Source organism: Electrophorus electricus, chromosome 3 (genome assembly GCF_013358815.1).
Source record: "Electrophorus electricus isolate fEleEle1 chromosome 3, fEleEle1.pri, whole genome shotgun sequence".
Lineage (NCBI taxonomy): Eukaryota > Metazoa > Chordata > Actinopteri > Gymnotiformes > Gymnotidae > Electrophorus > Electrophorus electricus.
In genome coordinates this window covers 20654283-20677647 of record NC_049537.1, presented here as the reverse complement: position 1 = coordinate 20677647, position 23365 = coordinate 20654283, and the positions used below count along the sequence as shown (strand labels likewise).

The 23365-nt window shown below is 45.0% G+C and overlaps 3 protein-coding genes across 5 annotated transcripts in view; all 3 read left to right on the top strand.

Annotated features, from left to right (window-relative positions):
- The window catches only part of fam184a (family with sequence similarity 184 member A), an 80458-nt gene extending 77518 nt beyond the window's left edge, over positions 1-2940 (top strand). Inside the window, exons 20-21 of one of the 2 annotated variants that reach the window (XM_027001662.2) lie at positions 1564-2510; positions 2861-2940. In XM_027001662.2, the coding sequence (XP_026857463.2) occupies positions 1564-1645 (82 nt within the window). In that variant the 3' untranslated portion in view covers positions 1646-2510; positions 2861-2940. Of the gene's footprint in view, positions 1-1563; positions 2511-2860 lie in introns of those variants that run through there. The other variant, XM_027001663.2, reaches the window with a different exon arrangement.
- A 1-nt stretch (position 2941) lies between these two features.
- On the top strand, positions 2942-14559 carry mcm9 (minichromosome maintenance 9 homologous recombination repair factor). Its single transcript, XM_027001664.2, has 12 exons — positions 2942-3272; positions 7260-7576; positions 8215-8296; positions 9228-9428; positions 9773-9898; positions 9976-10095; positions 10230-10404; positions 10678-10880; positions 11702-11905; positions 12624-12706; positions 12800-12945; positions 13089-14559. The coding sequence occupies exons 1-12, from the start codon at positions 2963-2965 to the stop codon at positions 14527-14529; spliced, it is 3408 nt and encodes a 1135-aa protein (XP_026857465.2). The 5' UTR covers positions 2942-2962; the 3' UTR covers positions 14530-14559.
- A 2310-nt stretch (positions 14560-16869) lies between these two features.
- The window catches only part of cep85l (centrosomal protein 85, like), a 44266-nt gene continuing 37770 nt past the window's right edge, over positions 16870-23365 (top strand). Inside the window, exon 1 of one of the 2 annotated variants that reach the window (XM_035523967.1) lies at positions 16870-17092. In XM_035523967.1, coding sequence (XP_035379860.1) covers positions 17077-17092 — 16 coding nt within the window. In that variant the 5' untranslated portion in view covers positions 16870-17076. Of the gene's footprint in view, positions 17093-20960; positions 21399-23365 lie in introns of those variants that run through there. The other variant, XM_035523966.1, reaches the window with a different exon arrangement.

Genomic DNA, 23365 nt, shown 5'->3' with positions numbered 1-23365 from the left:
GGAGAGTGTTCCATCTCCGGCCTACGTGAGCCAGGCTGTGCGACTGATCGCTGCGCTCTATGCCTGAGTTAAAGCCATCGCCTTTAGCCCTGGTGCAGGGAAGAGCCGAGCTGTTGATGAAAAGGCTCATATACATGCTTGACTGAGCGCTAAATTGGGTTTGCCAGAACTGAGGCATATGGGACAGAGAATACTATCTGCAGCAGAGATATTCACAAATGGCACCGAGCCCCCGTGCTGAACCCAAACGGGTGTACAGTCTTGACAATAAGGTTAGCTGGACGACGGAGGATGTGTTGGTAATTTATAGTTTTTGTACAAGGACTGGCATAAAGCTAAATTAATTTAATCTTTTTTAGATTATAGAGGGGAATGATGTCTTCATGCGTATTTCAAAGACAAGGAACAGTTTTTGCCCTTGCTGTAGTAAAACTTTCAAAGAATGTCTAAAGTATTCGGGTGATTCACCCACTTCTGACTCACCCATTTCTGACTGTTCAAATGATTATATGCTAATCCATACTCCCTCGCACTTATAACATAGAGGCCTCTTGTCATACCCACATTACTCGCACTAGGCACCTTACCAGTTCAGCCTTGAAGAGCTGTCCCTCTCTTCCTCCCTCCCTCCTTCCGTCCGTCCCTGCCTGCGTCCACTCACACCTTCCTCTCTGGCTCTCCAGACTCGCCGATGTGAAGCCCATCTTAAATAAGACACACCTGCTACCCATCACTGGCCTACAGTCCCTGCAGAACTGACTCACTGAGAGAGACGCAGGCAGCAGTCATACAGACAGCTACACCAATGAACAGTCAGGCAGAACTCCCAGAGCATCAAAAAAAAAAAAAAAAAAAAGCCCACAAAAAAACCACGTACAAAACTCACTATTTTCCACCAAATAAACAGATATTTTGCAGTGATGCAGTCAGATAGATTTTTGCTGTTGTCCTTTTTTTCTGTATTAATCTAACAGAGATATTATTTGCTTTTGTTTTGTTTTTATTTTTGTACATGTTAAACAAGTGTTAAACTCATCACTACTGAGAGCATGCTGTTACAGATAAACCTCAGTAAGATTTCTCATCTTGAAGAAACCTGAGCCCTCTTGAATCATCTGCATGAAGAGAATGTTAGGTCTTAAACACATTCACCTGAGGTCAAATTTCAGTTTTCCTCATAATTTAATCAAACTATTTTTTTACTTTTTAAAACAAAAGAAGTAGGTGATATTTGCTTATCTGTGATGTTTGTGGTGTCAGAGCTCAATACTGAGGAACTGTAATTAAAAATGTTAAAATGACTTCTGACAGACTTCTTATTCCGTCTTATTGCAGCAAACAAAAAACGAAATTAGACTCAGTCCCAAAACGTTGGCAGGCTTATCGCAACCTTTCGACTGAAAAACGTAACTCTTCTTACGCTGATGCAGCCATGTGTGAATAAACAGCATGTGAGATATGAACCCCGAAAAAAACCCCAAAAACTGCAGTTTGCGGTATAACCACTGCACCCTTCTTGTTCTCTCCCTCCCTCCCTCTTTATGTGCTCCCTCTCCTCTACAGCCCTCCTGAGACGGAAGAGTCGCCCGTAGCCTCCCCAGACCCACAAAGACAAGAGTGGTTCGCCCAGTACTTCACCTTCTGACTTTTAGGAACGCAAAAGCATGTCAGCCAAACCAAAAAAAAAGGGAAAAAATAGAAAAAAATATATATATATATTCATCTTTACATCATTACATTTTTTTAACATTTTTTTTTTCTCCACTGTGAATGAGTTTCTTGTTTGTACAGTGACTATAGGTTTGACGTTGCATTTAATGCCGTTTCTAAAGAGTGGTGCAAATGCTGCTAATTATTAGTTAAATGCAGTATAGAGTATTGTCTTCTCTATGTATTACTTTAGAATGGCACCGTAATGAGAGTTTGTTAAAGCTGCATAACCACTTTTGGTAGAATTACACTGTTTGTATGGTTGTCTCAACACAGATTCAATGATGTCTCACCAATTTTAAAAACAAAATGCATATTTTATATTTATATTATATTGTATGTATGCTTAAAGAATAAATAATTATTGTGACATTTAAGGATAGCGTGTCACGTCAGTCATGCTGGTGAACTCCATCACTGGTGTAAAGGGGTGTTTGAATTTCTTCTGGCTGTAGTTTCGAGTTTCGAAAGCGTTACCTTGGAATGTACCATGTGCGGTGCTGCATAGGTTGACCGTCAAATCGTTGTACCAGGAACAATTGCAGAGCAACATTAAAGTCGTGTAAAATATATTACATGCAATCTAAAAGTGTAACATGTGTAACATCATATTAGATATTTATCCAGAAAGTCTTAAATTCTTGTTATGATTTGTATTTTTCCATGTACGTCCCCTAAAAGCGGGACGATGTAGAATTAAGCGCCAAATCTAAAACGCGTCTACAAACTGAGACGTTGAAAATTACAAGGAGTGACTGTGTGGCTAACGTGCCCACTCGCCGTTGTGAAAATGTCTACTGGTAGGAGCCTAGCTATAGTTAGTATTGCAACGAAATGCTAGAAACTTTCATCCCTTGTACTATAGGCACTTAGCTAGCTAGCTAGCTGTCATCTATTTTAAACACACCAGCTAAGCTACCTATCCTAGCTGCTTGTCTGTATTACTAGCAAACGTCACCTGACCAGCTGTTATGGAAATGTTCGATTCAAATTCAAGTTCTCTTCCTCAGCAGTAAACAGCTAACCCAGCTAGATTAACGTAGTTAACTATCTGTTTGACTTTTCCGGTTAAGTCCAAACTTTGGCGACAACGGCAACGTTAGCTGACCTGTTTTAAGTTTTGTTTGTTTGTTTGTTTTCTGTCAACTAGTGTCGTACCTACTTTGTGAAATTGATGTGGGCCTAACTTGAACCCACCGGGAAAGGTATCGGTAGGAATCTGCTGCCAGGATAGTTATGCTGCGGCTTGGAGATGTCACTAAGCCCGGAGCAGGTGACCTCGATAGGTCTGGTATTTGAAACGTATCTGGCCGAGCACCACAAGAACGACATCCTCCAAATCCTGCAGGAGGTCGATGAAGACGCTCATTACCCGCTGGTGGTAAATGCCATGACTTTATTCGAAGCCAACATGGAGGTGGGCGAGTACTTCAACGCGTACCCCAGCCAAGTGCTGCCTGTATTCGACTGCGCTCTTCACAGGGTGGCCCTAAGCGTCTCTCAGTCTGCGCAACCGCAAAGTACCTGTACACTCAAACGCAACCTGCATGTTCGCATTTCAGGTGAGACTCCATGATGGTCCTAGAAATAATCACATTTCTTTTTTTCCACCCTCTCGTTTATATATTGTACATGTGGTGTAATGATATGTGTTATGTAAATGTGAGAGCCAAACTGAACACTTTGATATTGTGTAGTTAAATGAATTATTAGAGAGCCCATGAGCTTTGAGAAGTATACTACACTAGTCAATGGTTCTGCTGTTAAGGACTTTTTTTGTCAGTGAATTTTAGACTCAGTCTCTTGGTAACACAAAGCTACTGTATCAGAGAAGCTGGGTATACAGGAAAAACTCAAATTAGCAGAGTGCGACCTTATCATAATCCCAGACTTCTGGGTCTCAGAGTGGACACTACAAGAAGAGTACAGGGAGCAGTGGTATCCTGGTGAATAGGACTTTGGGCTACCAGTTAGAAGGTTGCTGGGTTCGAATCTTGGTTCTGCCATGCTGTTGGGCCCTTGAGCAAAACCCTTAACCCTCTTGGCTCCAGGGGTGCTGTACAATGTCTGACCCTGTGCTCTGACCCCAGCTCACAAAGAAGCTGGGATATGCAAAGAGAAACATTGTACTGTACACATGTGCATATGTATATATGACCAAATAAAGGCATTCCTTCTGGCCTTAATCAAAAAGAAAGAGTATTCAGTAATTAGCTTGCATTGGGTGATTTAAAATTTGATCTTTCATTTGCTCGTAATGTAACGAATCAGTATGGCCTTTCTCTGACAGACATTTCAGCACATCCCTACCTTAAGCGACTCGGTTGGTGAAAGCATCGACTTTTTAAACCATTCTGCGCGACCCGCTGATTTACACCACACGTCTCGCAGCTAAGGAGCAAGTCCTCTACAGGCAGCAGGTCTTGGTCAGACGACATGGTGTGGTAACGGACAAGCCGAAGGGGGAAACACCCTCAACAAGAGGAGCTCTAACTGCAGGCTTCAGATATTAGCTTCTCACCTGGGGCTCTGCCCCACGTGAGCTGTTCAGGAAATGCAGGTGTTCTGTTTGGGCCATGATGAATTCATGCTGTTGGATCATAATGCAGATTGTGTTGTTTCTTTCCCTTTTATTACACCAAAGCCGCCTGCCTGCTGGGCGGTGTACACATGGTGCTGCATTAACTAATTACGTTTGATGTAAACATAGCATGAATTGAATGTTTATTAGGTTTTGGATAAGATTTAGAATAGGTTTTGCAGCAAGTATCATAGCATGCAGTAATAATGGTATTACAGGGAGACTAGCAGAAAGCAGGATCTTGTAGTTATAGTGGGGAGCACAAAGGTCACTGTAGGAATAGCCGATGGCAGTTATGGCCAAAAATCAGGAAACTATTAGTAGTCAAACCAAAACTACATCTAGGTAACAAAATCTTTATCCAAAGACATTAGCACCTAATCTAGGCAGCAGATAGTTTTTGGATTCTGTTATTGTAGGATTAGAGCACCATCTCTGAGCTCTGGTTGGGACTGCCCTTACCCTGTTAGCACACATGCGTAAGTAAATGCCAGAAGCAAGGGAGAATCGGGTGTTGGGCCAGACATGAACGTCATGGGTTAACCTCCTCTCTCTTGACGCAAATATTTTCATGTTCAAACAAACTTTGATATAGTTTATACACTTGGATTACAGTCAATTTGGAGGTCTTATTCATACATGCTATTTGTTAAGGTTGACATGCTGTAAACACTCTTGGTAAAAGGTACTTTGCCAGTGTTTATTAGTCACAATGGAGTGTTTTAAAAACTGCAGTGCAACAGTTTTGTGTTTTTTTTTTTAATCAGGTGATTTAATTTTTTTGTCCATTCAGAGAATAATAAAGTTGCCAAAATGTTTATGAATCACTCCAATAGTGGTAGTGTACTATTAGAAGCCAAACCGTGTAGCTGTCAAAAATAGAAAACGAAATGTATAAACAAATTTTATTGCAATGCTGAACCCAATATCAAAATCAAACTGTCAAAACTGGGACAGCTCTAGTTGGAAATTTGACATCGTTTCATCTTTGTTCCTTCCCTGAGCTTGAAGGCTAGCAACTTGTATACTTTGCAGGGTCATAATTTCCTTTAGACCAGCTCGGATGGATTGGGCCAATAACATGATTAAATGTTATTAGAAAGCCAACCCAAGTTAGCCAGGTCTCTTACCACAGAGTCTCTCTTTCCAGACCAACGCTGCCTCACAAGCTTTGCTGTTCTGGTTATCCTTGCCATTGTTCACCAGGTTGGAAGAAGTCGGACTGCACCCGGGGTGTACCGTGGAAGCGTAATAGACGGGCCATAAATAGCCCCATCAGTCCTCATTGTGCGGAGGCCGCGGGCTCCGGCGAAGGGCATCGTTAGGCGAGCCCGCGCTGCGAGGGCGCTCCAGCAGTCACTTTTTTTTCTCTGTTCTTTTCCGCTGCGACCCAGAGCGCACGGCTTTGGAAGAAAACGGGGAAGTCAGATATGTCAACGGAGAGCTGGTTTGACTGCCCGTAGGAGGGAGAGAGGCGAGGCTTTCATGCCGATGACGTCTGTGGGCTGAGAGGTTGCGTTGCAATGATGCGCGGCGTTTTGCATGCATTGTCCTTGGCGCGTGCGAAGGGAAAGTAGCCGTGTCACCTGTAATCACAAAGACGGACCGCAGGCTTGCAGATATGACCGATGAGGACAGGCAGACTTTATTGCGCTGCTGCGCCCTGACCTAACACATGGGCACTGCCCGAGAGCCTCCGCTTTGATCGCTCATGAAGTATGTGGGAAGTGCAAGCGATCAAGGCTTCGCGTGGTTCATTTGGCACCGCTAACATTATATAAGTCCGTTTGAGCACTTGCTTGCGGTACTTGCAGATTTGTCCCCTGTCCAGATCTCGTGTAGTGTCCTGTTTATCCTGTCTTTCTTAATGCTGAGAGCATAAAACCAATCTATTTTCATGTACTACACACACGGGTTTACAGTGCCATCTAGTGGATATATTAATTGTCGTACAGTAAGTTGTTTTCTTTTCCCCATAGCAGCTGGTAAAGGAGTAAATTAGTACTGGCTCGATGGAACTGCAGTTGTTCTACATTAAACCAGTTGAAGTACTGTGAAGTTGTTATAATGTATAAGTACTGTAACTTCAAAGACAGAACACGTGCGTATGATTCTGATTTTCCCTGCATGTGGCATTATTTCTCCTCTGCTTGATTTGCTAGCAAGCTGAGAGTCTAACAATCAGGCATGCTAATTGGTATATTAGAACCACACTCGGCCCATTCTCAGCCAGGACTGATGAGCCAGATCGGATAGTTCTTAACAAGTGTATTATGTCTGTTCAGTTATTTAATTGAAAGTGTTGGCTGAGTGTCTAATATTACACTTGAGTATAATGCTTTGCTTTTATGGGTCTTTCAGCTGGTTAAACTATACCTTGCTAGATTATTGATGTGGATGCAATTACTTGCGATCTCTGTAGCTCCAGAGAATGGCCAAAAGAGTGGCAAAAACTTTCTTGGAAACACACCAGAAGGAAAGGGTCATGGGTTCAAGTCAGTCACCCAGCCACTGTGCAGATTCTACAGTCTACACACAAACGTGCACAATTTCCCCACTTTCTTTTAGATCAATTGTACTTTCATGCGAGTTCTTGGGTGCCGCAGAGTATTTGCTCGGCTAACTAAACGCAGCTCCATTCAGCAGGATAAACAAACCTCCTCCCCACAATCCATTTCTGCCAGCTTCATTTGCAGGGCAGAAACAGGCAGCAGATGACCACAGGGGACAGGGAAAAGGGCAGTGGTAAAAGGAAAATTACAAGTTCAGTCTCCAAACCAGACGTGTTAAATTTTATCCCCAGAGGGCCGACACGGCTGCAGGTTTTCATTTCATCCATGCAGATAGTGTCCCTCAACCAAGCAATCGGGCATCGCCCCTGCCTGGTTGTCATGGAAACCTGCCGCCACGCAGGCTCTCCGCTCCGCTCCACCTCGCCTGACCCCACTAAAGCAGCTCTATGCGACAGGTTTGCCTGTGTGCCCAGAGCTGACCAGGGAACACATTCCCAAAGCGCGGGACGTGGGCCACTTCCTGTCTGTGACGGGCACAGTGATCCGCACTGGTGCCACCAAAGTGCTGGAGCAGCGGCGGGACTACATGTGCAACAAGTGCAGGCACGTGTTCAGCGTGCAGGCCGACTTTGAGCAGCACTACAGCTTCGTGCCTCCCACTCGCTGTCCCAGCGAGGACGGGTGCGGCTCCTTCGCGTTCACCTGCCTGTCAGATGGCGAGGCCGCATCCGCGGCCTGCAAAGACTACCAGGAGATCAAGATCCAGGAGCAGGTGAGGGCTGATGGGAGGCTGGGAGACTTCACGCTCACGTTCCTGTCATCATTAGTGTATGTGGTAATGCCTCATGTCTAGTTGGAAAAAGAGTGGGCATTGGGTTGGGGGGGAGATCACCACCGTTTCTCAGAGCTGACACTTTTCAACATCTATATAACCTAAGTGATGAGACGATTATTCCCAAACAAGGTGAGCTGCTAAAGGGTAATTTGTTTTCACATCTTATACAGCCACCATTTTAGCCAGAGTGCATTTACTGCTCTGCTAGTTGGGCAACATGGGCAAGTTATGAGCTAGATCACAGCTGTATTGCTGTGGCTGATAAGTAGGAAAGGGTTGCGCCATCTGAAGGTGTTTTGAATATGGAAAATTGATAAGAATAGTTCCATTTGATCGCATGCAGCGCAGCTCATATAAACAAAATGCCTTGGAATGTAAGACTGAAGGCGTGCTCTCTGCAATGTGGGCACGTAGTGGGAAGGAACACCTGTTGCATATTTCCCACATATTTTTGAGCAGAGCTTGGGGGGTGGGGTGGTTTTCCAGTGATCAAGGTTAATGCGTTCTGAGTGGCTTAATTGTGAGCTTGCTGCGATGGTGCTGTAAGCAATAAGACTATGGCGCTGTGTTCGCAGGTGCAGAGACTGTCTGTGGGCAGCATCCCACGCTCCATGCTGGTCATTCTGGAAGATGACCTGGTGGACAGCTGCAAATCAGGTAATCACACAGTGCTCCTGGGGAAGTGGAGTCCTGGTGTAGTCCTCAGTCTTGAGTCCTGTCAGACTTTGTTCAGTGAATGAATGGCACAGTATAGAGGAACAAAGGTCAGTGAACACACATTAAATCAGAACAATATTGTTTCCTTAATTATGCGTGGGTGGATGGAAAGGTGAATGGATAGGATAATATATCCATTCTGTCGTCATTCTCCTTCCTAGAGAACAATCTCGTTGGGGCAGATTGGTACTACACAGCACACAAGAGGCAAATGACAAATGACCCCATTCCTCTCGCCCAGCACTCAGTGAATCTGGCTGGTCGATTGTTTAAAGATGAGCTTGCTGTAGTTTGCTCTGTTGGAACTGGCAGTCATAGTTTCACCTGTCACAGTTATGGTCATGTAGACATATCCATTTCTTTTAAAGGGAGGAAAGAATGAGTCCCCTTTATTTAGTTTCCATACCTTTATGGACAGTACAAAGGCCTACACTGGATACTAAAATATTCTGACAACCATTCAGGGTTTCCTTTGAAAGTTTTGGCATTTGGATTCCCCCCGCCCCCGTATCAAGTAGTTATCTCTGCTAGCTAGTTACTGAAACAATCCTTTCCTTTTAGTAGAACCTGAAGTGTTTTTTGTTGTTGTTTTGTTTTTTTTCACAATGGAGCTGTAGACAGCTGTTTGTCAGTGTAAGTGGTTAGTGTTGGTAGCCCTGGGGTTAAGGGGGTTTACATCTACCACCAAACATGAGGATGGCGTATCTGTTAAAGGCCCCAGCAAATTCTGTTCTCATCACGAAACCTCACCTCATTCGGTAACGTTGAAGTAAACCTCCGTGCAGTTAATGACATTGCAGTGGTGGTGATTTTATTTAATTTTTTTTTCTTTTTGTTTGGTTGGTTGTCTCTCCCCCGACCCCCACCCCAGGTGATGACGTCACAGTGTATGGGGTGGTGTGGCATCGCTGGAAGCCGCTGCACCAGGACATGCGCTGCGATGTGGAGATTGTGCTGAGGGCCAACCACATTGAGATCAACAATGACTACTCCACAGCAGCAGTGGCACTAGATGACTTTCAAAAAGAATTTGAGGAATTCTGGGAAGATCACAAAAATGACCCTATAGCTGGTACACAATGTTTACAGTGAGGAGGACTGAAATTTTGAATGTACATTCACATTTTTGATTTAAAAAAAAAATGTATTTATTTTTTATTATTCTTAACTGAACTAAATTTGGATAAATGAATCCAGTGTTTTCCAGACACACTAAAAAAAACTTTGTGATGTATAGTGTCAGAGTAATTGCAGAACCCCATGAAAATTCTTTAAACTGTCCTGCACAATAAGTCTCTCATTCACATTCTCTCTCTCTCTCTCTCTCTCTCTCTCTCTCTCTCTCTCTCTTTCCACCTTTTCTTATTTCCTGACTCTTGCTGTTTATCTCTCTTGTCTTTTTCTAACATCCTGAAGGCAGGAATCAGATTCTGATGAGTCTTTGCCCCCAGGTATTTGGAATGTATGTTGTTAAATTGGCCGTTGCCATGGTTTTGGCAGGCGGGGTCCAGCGAGTTGATCCCTCGGGGACAAAGGTGAGAGGTATGTGTTCCTAGTGTCGCGCACTCAGAGCCCCTGCACACGGCGTGTGTAGTACAATAAAAGTGTCTTCCCTTCAGGCGAGTCTCACCTCTTGCTGGTGGGTGACCCAGGCACTGGGAAGTCTCAGTTTCTGAAGTACGCAGCCAAGATCACCCCGCGCTCAGTCCTCACGGCCGGCATCGGCTCCACTAACGCAGGTGCTTAGCCACTCTGCGCTTTTACTGCCTTCCTGGGAATATTCCCTCAAGTCCCCCGTTTCCACAGCGGAAAATCAGGGCGACACGTACGGATCATTCGCTCCGGCACTACGTATACATGCACGGTTTTGCAGGTCTGACCGTGGCGGCTGTGAAGGACTCGGGAGAGTGGCACCTGGAAGCAGGGGCGCTGGTTCTCTCCGACGGAGGCCTGTGCTGCATCGACGAGTTCAACAGCATCAAGGAGCAGGACCGCACCAGCATCCACGAGGCCATGGAGCAGCAGAGCATCAGCGTGGCCAAGGCCGGGTGAGCCACGGCACCGCCAACACCTTCCGATGGGCATTTCTTGTTTTCAGTCCTAACCGAGGAGTTTGCTTCTGCCACTGTCCCAAATTACTCCTTTATATTTATTTGTTAATTATATTCAATAACTACTGCAAATTAATTAGCAACTTTAGCAAAGCTGTTACAAAAGGCATGTAGTCACAAGAATGGCCTACCTGGACCCACCAGCAGACGCTGTGAGTTTAGGACACGTCGATGTAATGTTTAATCGCGCCTGTCCCTCCTCACGTACAGAATGGTGTGTAAACTGGACACGAGGACCACCATTCTGGCAGCCACCAATCCAAAGGGCCAGTATGACCCCAACATGCCTGTTTCCGTGAATGTGGCCCTGGCCAGCCCGCTCCTGAGTCGCTTCGACCTGGTTCTGGTTCTGCTGGACACCAAGAACCCAGAGTGGGACAGAATCATCTCATCCTTCATCCTCCAGAACAAAGGTTCGGCACGATGGCTGAGTTCAGCTCTTGCTAGTGGAGTATGCGCGCACGCGTAGAAGTTTATAGACATCGGCCGGACCTCGTGCGTGTTCTCAGCTGGTCATAGCTCCTTCGAGGTAACAACATGGTAATAAGATATTAAGTCATTAAGGTTTTAATTTCGTCTTTAAGCTCCCGGTTTTCTTCCTAGTGTTGGTCAGGGTTCATTTCCACCTGCTAGGTCAGTCCAGTTACCAACCTGCGAGGGTAATGTGGACTGCGAGCGGCTATTGGAGCTCTGAGACGAGCAGCACCGCCCGACCCGATTAGGGCTAGACGCCTTGGGCTGTCACAGAGCAGGGCATCTGTGAGGATAGGCCTCCAGGAGGAGGGTGGGGACTGGTCTGGGGGCTGGGCCTCCTGCTGGAGGGATCGGCAGCCCCACAGTAGATGATGCACACAGCCCCACGTTGATTTAAAACCATGACCGAGAACTTGACGATGAGAGTGTCTGCTTCACTGTAATGTTGGAACACGGCAGTGTCAAACCAGGCTGCCTGCCTACACAAGGACAAGCATGGGTTTGGAGAGCAGGCAAAATCCCTGAGACGGGTTTAATGTCAAAAGAACACGGCACTTTTCTCTCAAAACTTCCAGAAGTTGCAGGCGGTGCACTTGCAATGTATTGTCCTTGAGATTTGTCTGAAGTACAGAAATAGGCACGGGGGAAATGATTGAGATAAGAAAATGGAAACTACGTACAGGATTGAATTGGACCATCTTGCCCTTTCCCTTGGTTTCTTTTCATCATCCTCCTCAGCGTCCTCCCTCTCTCCTCTCAGGCGCGCCGAGTCGGTCTTCGTCGCTGTGGAGTATGGAGAAGATGAGGGCCTACTTCTGCCTCATAAAGAGGCTGCAGCCGCGCATCGGTCAGGAGGCTAACTCCATTCTGACCCGCTACTACCAGCTGCAGAGGCAGAGTGATGGCCGCAGCGCCGCCCGCACCACCATCCGCATGCTGGAGAGCCTGGGCCGACTCGCGGAGGGTATCTCTCTCACACTCACACGCACACACACACACACACACACACACCACCATCCGCATGCTGGAGAGCCTGGGCCGACTCGCAGAGGGTATCTCTCTCTCTCACACTCACACACACACACACACCACCATCCGCATGCTGGAGAGCCTGGGCCGACTCGCGGAGGGTATCTCTCTCTCTCTCACACTCACACACACACACACACCACCATCCGCATGCTGGAGAGCCTGGGCCGACTCGCGGAGGGTATCTCTCTCTCTCTCACACTCACACACACACACACACCACCATCCGCATGCTGGAGAGCCTGGGCCGACTCGCGGAGGGTATCTCTCTCTCTCTCACACTCACACACACACACACCACCATCCGCATGCTGGAGAGCCTGGGCCGACTCGCGGAGGGTATCTTTCTCTCTCTCACACACACACACCACCATCCGCATGCTGGAGAGCCACTTGCAGTGGGTGTATATCTGTCTCTCTGGAATCTGGATTCATTTTCTATGTTGCATTTATCAAATTTATACTCTGCACTGTCTTGACTATACCTTCAGTAATTAGAGGGTCATTTTTGAAATTATTACTTGGTGTTGTGTGTGTGTGTGTGTGTGTGTGTCCACATCTATGAATTGTCTGGGTTACTGAGAAGGCAAAGTCGCACTAGCTCACTTATCTCTGTTATTGATTTGAGGGTCTCTTTCTCATCCCGTACCCAGCCCATGCCAGGCTAATGTTCAGAGAGACGGTCACAGTGGAGGACGCAGTCGTCGTGGTGTCTGTTATGGAGTGCTCCATGCAGGTACGGCTCATCACCATGTCATTAAAATACACGCAGAAATCTTTTCAAATCTACAACACTTGTGTGCGTGTGTACATTTTCGCTGTGCCACAGGGGGGAGCACTACTCGGTAACGTGAATGCTTTGCATACCTCCTTCCCTGAGCGCCCAGGAGAGCAGTATAGAGCTCAGTGTCAGACTGTACTGGAGGAACTGCGCTTGACCCACATACTGAGCACAGAGCTGGAGAGGCTCTCAAGGTAAACCACACATTGGGGATGCCTAGATGAACACACTCAGAGGCATTTAAGGGGGTTTAGCCCACATGCAAATTAAGCATTGATAACAGGATCGGACTTCCCGGGTAACGTGATGTTCATACACGAGTGTTTCTCTGATGCAGGCTGCAGATCGGGACGTGCGGCTCATCCGGAGGGGAGCAGCAGAGCGACGAGCGGTGGTGCAGCGACGAGACGGCCGCCTCTGACCCAAGCCTCGGCTGGTTCCACGGCCTGACCACGCCACCTGATGTACACGCAACGGTCCCAGTGTCCCCCATTCTGTCACACCCGCGGAACCAAGCAGAGCCCACGGCCGGCAACGGCAGCCCGGCGCCTAGCCGTGGCGCCGTGCGGCAGAAGGAGCCCGCAAGCGCGGACAGGGACAGGATTGGAGCCGCCGAGAGAGGCGACTCCGTAGTGGAGAAGGGCTCCAGGAAGCTCCGCGCCCAGCGTCTGCGGGACATGAACGCCGACCTGCTGCTAAGAGAAGAGAGCAGCTCCATGCGACCAAGTACAGACGTGGTGGATGACGTGAACGTGTTCAGCTCAGAAGAGGTTCCCTCCCACAGCACACCCGTGGTACACAAAAAGAAGCCTTCCATAAGAAAACTTGCCCCTCCTGGCCCCCCCAAAGCAGAGCAGCGAGCCAGCGGTGCAGCAGAGAGCAGGGGAGACGTACACGCCAAACTCTCCTGCTTCACATTCAGGCCTCGAGACAAAATGGCGCACACGGATCTGGAAAACTGTGGTGTCAGTTCCAACCCGCCTGCTAACAGGACTCTTTGTAGGGAGGATGAAGGTGACGGACAGAAAAGTGGCACACCTGCCGTTCATGTTAAACCACAGCCAATGAAGCGAAGAGAAGGGGAGGAACGCGAAGGGCGCACAGCCCCTGACTGGCCAGCAGAGGGCAGCACAGCAAGCAAAAAGCTCCGCTGGCGGGTCGAAGCCAAGGGCAGGGAGCTTCCCTCCGAGGGGTTACGAGAGGAGAGTGGCGTGCAGAGCGTGGGTGGAGGGGCCGAGCGCAGACGCCTACAGCTGCTTCAGAGAGTGAGCGGGCTGGCCGTCTCCAACCGCCCCACCTCGGGCCCGCCGCAGGCTAAAGTGGCTCCCTCCACCCTGGCCACGCTTTCCACATTCGCCTTTCTTCCTCCTGCTGAGGAAAAAACCATAGAGGAGTTCACAACTCGGGCAAAAGCCACAGCAGATTGTGAGGGTGGTGCATTGGAAAGGGCTTCCAGCACAGTGGACAGCGCAGCCCCAAACACGACAGCTGTGGCCAGAGAGGGATTAGGAGAGCAGCGCGTCAGCGAGCCCCACACTGGAGCAGCCGTGTCGCCAGTTAGAGGCGCGCAGACCGACGGACCACCCACAGCCTGCGCCGGAGCAGAGGAACATGACGGAGCGGCGGCAGGCCGCGAGCTGGCAGTGAACCCCAGGAAGAGGAAGTGCTTTGAGCTAGGCACGGCAGGCCTCGGGGGCCCTCTCTTCAGCTCCTCGCTCTTAGACGATGACGCTCTAGATGTGGACTGGGAGGAAGAATCTAAGAGATATAATGTATAATTAAAGTTTGCATTAAACATGACTTATTGATGTGTATGAGTGATCACTGGCATTCTAAGATACAAAGTTTTCATTTATGTATAATAGGGTTTTTTGGGGGGGATTTGGTCTTCTGCTGTTATATTAAAACATTATCAAACCATGATTTGCAAGTGAAAATGCCCCCCCCCCCCCCCCCAAAAAAAATCTATACATTTATTTTTCGTCTGTTTTGTCAAGTGAATTTTTCTGTATGTTTAGCAAGGTTAGCATCACAGTTATCTGTTTCCTTCACCAGCCCCAGATGAGCGGTGTGCCAGTCCGCTGTCACCCGTTAGATTGCCCGTACCACGTCAGTCATCATTACCGCACATTAATGAGCATTACACCACTGGTCCCTCTTGCTTACATGCAAGTTGCATGTACTAGTATACATGTACCCCTCCCTGGATAGTGCATTTGTATAGCAGCAAATTAAAAGACCAAGATAACACGGATGGATCCCAGATACTCAAATAAGGCTGTGGTTAGAAGATTGCGTCCAGTAGACCTCAGGCTGGAATGGTAGCATCAGACTCGCCGCTGAAAAGCTTCCATCCCAATACTTAGATGAGGGTTTGGGCTCCAGCTTTGTTAGGGAAGAAAACTTTTTATTTACATTGTTGTCGTGTGCTATTGTCTTTTATTTGAGCCCATGGCTAATTGGAAGGTAGCGGTGTAATACATGTGGGGTGGACACCGATGTTCCCAGAAATGCACAAGTATTGATGCTTATTTGGTTTTCTTTGGAGTAGAGAGCAGGTGGGCTCCATTACAGAGTAAGGTCTTGTCTCCAGCTCAGGTCAATGTCAGACAGTGAGGTGAGTCCTGTGTGTGCAGCATGCGGTGTCCCTTACAGAGGGGGGCTGTGGTCAGGGGAAATGCGGTAAGATGAGCAGATAATGGATCCAAACTTCCTGCTGAAGAAGCACCATCATCAATTATAAAGTGTTATTGATTTAACAGTTCTCTGCTAGATTTTGGCAATAATTGTGTTGCTATAGAAATGGTGCTCTTTCCCCCTTGTATATCCAAGTACATGCCAGCTATTTCTCAGTTCTGACTGGGTGGGTTTTTTTCTCTTTTCTCTACTAAACATTAGAGGACTTGTACAGTAGGTTGGTTAGAGCTTGTTTTGTTTTGTTGGTTCCCCTCAAGCTAGTGCAACGTTACAGTAATGTGATTTGGTAAAGAAAGATGCCACCTCGAAGTGATTTGACAAGCTTCTCAACCAGGTGTTAGTCAAATATTTCTGTTTGTTGTAACTGCTTTTTAAAGGCAAACTCATAGAAGCTGTACTTTTCTCTGTAGTTTGTTCTGTCAGCGAAGGTGGGTTGGTGCATTCCAAACGCATATGTTTGAGGCAGAGGCAGAGTTTGAGTACTCTTGGTTTGAAATGAATATGCTGCATTTAAGGGAAGTCTTAACTTTGTCAAATCCACTAAAAGCAATGGCTAAATGTAACAGCCTTGAATTTAAAATAACCTCTGGTGTGCAGAGGCATGGGTAATCCTGGCACGAGAGTTTCTTAAAGAGGTTCTCTGGGATTATGCTTATAGATTTCTGCCTGGTCCTCTGACAGGTGAAGCACGGAGGTTGAGCCAGTTTGTTTTTTTAGCGCTCTGTTCAGGGATGGCAGCAGGATTACTGCTGACCCTGTGCACGTGCAAGCACTAGCCAATGCAGCCACACAGCTTTTTAGTAGCATATACACTGCTTTATAAGTTGTTTCTGTTTTTTTCTCCATATAAATTCAATGGAACCAATTATCTGTCCATTAGGTTGATCTGGGTCTATTCCTGAACAGGCGTGGTGTAACTTTTGTTACTGAAGTGCTGACACAGAAACAGACTAGTGTCAAAACCAAGTGTTCAACCTCTGACATCCTTTAAGGGTGTACTGTCTCAGAAGACACTCGGGACACTTCGGGTGGTGTTTCCAATTTTGTAATGAGCTAAATGAAGTGATCACTGATAACTTTGTGAACTCCTAATTTTCTTGGACTTCTAAGATACTGTCCCCCAGATGCTGGGAAAGCTGGAAGCTGGCCTGTTTCCACAAACACTGCGTAACTGATTGGTGAACCCAGCAGGCATTGAGCTTTCAAGCATGTGCTTCAGGCTGGCATTAGACACCACAGGCCTCCCACTACGAATGCTTTTAATAGGTGTCCCAAACGCATGACTTCGTGCCGCTGCAAACGAGACCTAATCAAAAACAGGCATGTGTTTACAGCCCACTAAACAGACACTTTTGCCAGCAATCAGAAGGTTGCTTTGATTGGGTTTTGGTCCGAATTGTAAAGATTCACCATGGAGTTCACGCTTTTACTTTCTCTGGCAAGCTTTTTTGTCTGTCTGTTTTACATGTATAAAAGTCACAGGTGGTCACATACCCTTTTTCAAATGGATGTGGTGTGATGATGTGTGGCTGCTTATTGGCTGAGCTGAGCGAGTTCCTCTGTGGAGTTTCAGTTTAGCTAACGTATTTCCACTTCCTCCTATGACTTCTGCATAATGTGCCTTTCTCATGAAGAACAACACTTGTAAGTTAAATGTTTTATCTTGCTTCTCTTCTAAATTTCCACGGTGCTTTTCTCTTATTTAAATCATGTCAGTGGACCAGTGCATGTCTGAGTGCTCCACAGGTTCTGTAGAACATAGCAAGACGGTCCTTTTTGAAACTAAACCTACATGTTGCAATATGTTTAAGCAGAAATACAACTTTTAGAAAACCCTTATATATTTGCGTGCATGTGTCTTTTGTAACTTATAAAGACAACTATGTTTAATCCTCCGAACATTGCCACTGGTCATAGAGCATTATTAGGAATGCTTGTGGTAGTGTTCAGGTTAGAAGTCTTTGATGCACTAATGATGTGGCTGGCCTATGTGCTGTCGGTCCCCTGTGCTGGGGCTCTCGCTGAGCCGCCTGTTTCCTGAGAGACAGGAAGTGGAGGCTGGGTGAAACCGGCGCAGGCCTGATAACGTTCTCAAAAACACTGATTCGTGGCGTCCTGTTGGCTTAAAGTGCCGCCTGTTCCATGTTTGGGTAACGAGGCGGGATGCTGTGCAACACGCACTCTTTGAAAGAGCCCCCAGAAATGGAGGCAAAACACGCACAGTGTGCATTCCTCTAGGAGGAAATGTTTTTGTTTTTGTTGATAGTGGTTATGATCATTACTCTCTGAGAACAGCAGCGAGCCAAAAATGCAGCTTTGTTCTTCCAAAACAGGACATTTCGTCACGAAAAGTCAACGAAAAACATTCTATCACTTAAGCCAATGTTGAATGTGAACAAAGTTATGCCCTGCTTAGTCAACGTGTGATTCTTTCAGCACTCTTCGCACGTGATACCCAAGCCTATAATGTCTGCCGCCAGCTGATGACGATCTTAAGGGTTGCGTTCTAGCAGCGACGCTCTGACAGCGGTCCGATTGTTCACGGCAGAGCGTGCTCTTTGTTCGACGGTGAAGTGCGGCCTCTGCGCTGAGCAAGTGGGCCGAGGCGTTGCTCATAGCTGCTGTTGTGCTGGAGACACTCGGTGCTGTCGGAAACCTGGAGGGCTCTCGGCAGCACAAGTGTGGCAAGACTAAGCCCGCACTATACGGGAATGTTTAGATGGTCATTGTACTGTAAAGGAATGTTTACATAGTCATTGCACTGTAAAGGAGTGTTTACCTGGGGACGTTTAGGCATACGGTGGAAGATGATTCATCTGTACAGCAGCCTGCTGCTTGGCACATTTTAAAAGCTGAAGTAACGCGAAAGTGTTTACTTGGCAAGTGGCTGACAGGAAACTGCAGGCTTGATATGTCGTAAATAAACACTGAGCGTCACACAACCTCTTATGATATTTTTTGTATAGCATTTCACTGGAGGTCCTGCTAGATGAAAAAAAAAGGTTTTATAGAAAAGAGACACTCAATAGCTTCATGGTCTGTACATCTGTTTAAAATCTTGTGAAGAGAAAATAAATTTGATGAATGACTAGACAGGATCAAGCATTGTGAGTGGATGCTGCAGCTCTTGCACACAGTAAATACTGTCTGGAGTAAAAGCTGTGACTGACTGGAGGTTTTGTTGTTTTGAATCCACAAACTTCCCATACAAGCTCATTAACACTCAGACAATACGATTATTGTTTTAGAAGGTATCTGTAAGCAGAGTTCATGTTTTCCAGTTCCAGTGGTAAATATGAATTCTGGGGTTCTTCTCGCGTGCACTTGAACACAAGTCTTAATTAGTGGCGATTAATTAATTGTAGGTTCATGGTAAATTGACTCAGAACAATGCTGCAATCGTGTGCATGTCCTTCATCTCAAATCATTTTGTTGTTTATTGCTGTTGAGGTTAAGTCCAACCAATCACCATGCGTGATTTCATTTCATGCTAATTTGTATTTAATTCTTGAGAAATATTAAATGGGTTATAAATGCATTTTCATGAAGTTACTGACTTTCTGTGTGTTAGAGATAACAAGGTTACCGAATTTAAAGAACATTTGTGGTACGACCATGCCAAATGTCTTGTAACAGTGTGCTTGTTACACAGAAGATTACACTATAGTGTTTGTTTTGCAATACAGAGATTGTGAAGTAGTCTGTTTCCAGTAGAAAATCACCAAACTTTATAATATAGGATACTGTGGTGAAAGGTCAATAAGTCACTTTACTGTGATATTTAAGTAGAATTTTCAACAACTAGCCATATTTGTGTTTTTGGTATCTAACATTATATTACTGTAACATATGTTCCTATTTGCCAAATTACTTTTTGTCAGAAGTATTTTTATAAAATGCATGCATTTCATCTATGAAGTGCATCTATTTTAACTTATATATTATGAAGCTATTGTTATTTTATGTTAGAGACTGGTCTGCATATGACAAAGTCATATGTTGGACATTATCCATATTGGCCAGAGATTGAAGTTGCTGACTGCACCATCTCACTTAAGGACTGAATGTACTTTCTGAATGGCAGTATAGAAGTTATTTATAGTGCTCTATAGCATTTGTGTGGAACCTTGAAGACTTTTTGTTCTGAGTTGGGAGCATGCAATAGAATGAATGGAGGATTTATAGGATGGTTACATCGTAACTGAAATTTAAATCTCTTGAATAGGCTATCATTGCAGTGTATCGATGTAATACGAGTGGATGTTTACACTCAAATTCACATATAAATATGCATGAAGAATGCTTTACTTAGGAATTATTTTCTCACAGTTCATCTTTGCTATGTTTAGATAAGTTGTCCTGCATCACAATGGGAACTGTATTATTCATGTAGCTATAACATTATATTCCGATACTTGTACTGATCATACATTCTACTTACATTTTTCAGGATGTCTTTGAGGCAAATTTTCATGTCTTTGACAGTCAGTTGCAAGTCCTTGAACAGGTGCCAAATGGAATCCAGTGTCCTAAATAGTTCTGCTGAAATTCTTGTAGAAAGTGGGAGGGGGATTGTGAAAACCTTTAGTTTTTGTGTCACTAGTTCAAATCAAATGATGTTTAGCAGTCGACTGCTCTTTATAAAAACAAATCTCACGGAACATCACTGCTGTCCTAGATGAATGTCTTCATGAATGTTCGAACAAAGCATCCAACTGGTTCCAAGCTGTTCTATAGCCTACCAAATGCTTCACTGACCCACTTTTTTTGTGTAACTTTGAGACTGGTATCATGGAAAAGAGAAAAATCACAATACAGGCTTATACAAGCAATACAAGCTATCTGTTTCTTATTACCAGTTGTAAATTAAATTCCATTATAAAACATTAGTTATAAAAGCACTTCCTCTTCTAAAAGTAAAACATTTAAACCAAAACTAAACCGAATGGTTTTTTTTAAGTCTCCCTGATCTATAACAGCTAAAACTTCATTTTCGTTAACTTTTACTACGGGGCTAGGCCTATTGAAAGATTTTAGGCCAACGAGTACATATGAATTTAAATAGACCTTAAGAGTGCTGAAACGTTGTGAAGGTCGTTTTCTTTTGACAAAGCATGCTTTCAGTCCAGAGTGGATGGGCGATATACTTCTGATGACTAGTGTAAATAGACTAATGCCTAGTGTAAAACTCCCGCTAACGTTCATAATGTAAGTAAAGAAATTTCGACAAGAATTTGAACATACTGGATATAGCACTATTTTATACTGGTATATGTTAAAGCCCTCAGTCGGTTCCATTACTTTGCCTGTCCTAAGCGCAGTGAGTTTCCTAAACGTGGCAAAATTGACTTGGAGGTCACAATAACCGACTTCGCGCCTTGCCGATCAACGCGGAGAGCTGCCTACACGGAGGTGTACATGTCCAGAGCAAGATCCACTCGAAGAAACTTTACTCGTGTCAGAAATGCAGGTACAGGAATAGCCTCCACGCTCTGTTTCTCGAGTCCTTGGTTTGCTGCCAAGGTGTCTAAAAGCTTGGGAGTGGGAGGTATTAACGCTCTGACTGCGCTTTCTCTCCTGCGAAGAGTGAGAGCACATCGTCTCGCTACAGTCGCCAAGCGAGTCGACTGTAGTCGGTGCAGGCTCTTGTGGATTCCTGACATATGCAGTAGCTAGCTGATTCGGAGCTCATGATTATCGCGGAATAGGGCGATTTTACGTTTGATGATTTCATACGTGTACTGTCTTATCGTAAAAAATGGATTACAGTTCTACCTAGCCAGCGCATCCACTCGTGTTGCTGGGCTCGGATTTTGGGAATCCCGGTTCTTTCTGGAAACGACCTTCTCAACATCGCTTGTTTTGCTAGCTTGATAACGCTAGCTCATGAAACCAGTCGAGATGTGGGGCCGAAACGATTTCGAGGTCGGATTTGATGCTTATAAAACAGGTAACCCACCACTGGCGTGTGATGATACGGAGCTAGGTTACGTTGGCTGGCGGGCTGCCTCTGGATTAAATCACTTTGATTCCTTACGGAATCTCGGTTTATGATTTACGGCATCTTATTGTTAAGATAGCTAGATTAGCTAACATAAGATAAGATAGCTCGGGTTTTCGGGATTACTATGAACCAATATCATCAGTGGGTTCTTTGGCAGTAGCTAAACCAGCTAGCTATAAATCCTACCTAACTGAGGTAACGTTACCTAACTAACATCGTTATATACGGGTAAGGGCGACACGTAGCCAGAGAGCTAACGCTAGCAACACTGCCTTCATTCTAGTTCGCCTTGGTTGCCCTGGAATTGCGACTTCTCTAGGTGATAATGCTAACTATCTTACCTCATTTTATCGAGCTAAAATGAGGTGTTAACTAGCCAAGCTTGGTGTATATCTTAAATTAAAGGACAACGTTGCTGCTAAGGTAGCTAGCTAGTATCTTAAGCATCTTTTATTTATAGTTGTTAGGTATACAACAAGCTAACTAACTGAAGCCTGCTTATATGCGTTGTGATTCATCAGAGATGAGTTAGCGCAGCTAGCTAGCAAGCGAGCTGGATATTGTGTAATTTGGCTTCACACAGAAAGCATTACTCATCTATGAAACGTCATTTCACGAGGATTATAATTGTGTAATTAGCGTTACCAGATTCGAAGTTGGTTTGCTAGCCTAGCTTTGTTGGGTTATTGGATAACCAACATTTGGCTTTCTTTGGGTGCTTTACCGCCGAATTGAGGATGAAGCTATATGGAAATGTTTGCTAAAAAATTAAGCCAAATGCAAGTAAAATCCGTTTTGTTTTTTCTTGACTGTCGTGTTTGGAAGTAATATTTTATAAAACCGATTGTAATACTTATAGCAAATCTTTTTGACACAGCTTGACTACTTGGCTAAGAGCTGCACCAGCCCTTGATACTTCAGAAATAAATCTACGGTGAATTGTAGTAATGTCACAGGTAGAAGTGTGCAGATTGTTTTTGTTTGTATTTTTCAGTAAAAAAAACAAAAAACAAAACCGACATACTACCAACAGTTAATTATATAAAGGCATAACGGCTGTCACAGTGAGTAAGTGGGAGAACCTCAATATGTAGCAGTATGTAGTTCGTCACGTTCCTTGCTTTAGGAAAACGGTCATCATCCATTTCTGCTGGGACATTTTAAAACCTAAATGAAACAACTAGATTATCTCTCTAGACTGCAGTTCTCCCGATATGATCTCCTGTAATTAAGTATGGCAAAGAGTGTCATACAACATAGTGTTTTCATATAATTTTTAAATAAAGGAGACATAACTGAAATGGGATACTATGTTGGTGATGGTGATTGGTTTGAAATCAGTTCAATAGAGACAGGTTTATCTCAGTCATGTCTGTATTGGACTGTGTGCTGCATCTTCCTGGGTTAAGACACTAGCTAAAAATCTGAAACATTTTTGAAGAGCATGCTTTTACTTTCAGTAGATGGTTGCCCCTGTACCCAGTTCACCCAGCATTCCCTTTTTGTATAGATAAAGCTCTGTTGTTGCCTAAAGCAGAAGCTGGAGTCACAGATTGTATATTTTATAGAACTGTGGTTCATTGAAAGCTTGTCCATTGAAACTGTATGCTTTCAGGACTCTTAATAACTTGGTGAAAAGGTTTTTTGCCTGTTCCAATTTTATGCCTTTAGTTGATTTTAGACCTTGATGCACTACAAGAGAGAGGCTACAGACCCAACGTTTTGCTGCCTGGATAAGGGCAGAACCACTTACTCATGGACGAGCAAGGCATTCCATTATCTACATAAAATATCAATCACATGAACCAATACTAATATTTAACTTATGTGCCCATACAGATATATGGAAGTACATGTGTTGCTGTGAAACTTTAACCACAACACAAGCCTTCACTCTTAAGCTCCCTCCTGGC

Excerpts from the sequence above, each read along its gene's own strand:
- mcm9 (XM_027001664.2), top strand. The coding sequence starts at position 2,963 with ATGTCACTAAGCCCGGAGCAGGTGACCTCGATAGGTCTGGTATTTGAA. Across the intron at positions 8,297-9,227 it reads GGTGGACAGCTGCAAATCAG|GTGATGACGTCACAGTGTAT; the intron begins GTAATCACACAG and ends CCCCCACCCCAG. Across the intron at positions 9,429-9,772 it reads CAAAAATGACCCTATAGCTG|GCAGGAATCAGATTCTGATG; the intron begins GTACACAATGTT and ends AACATCCTGAAG.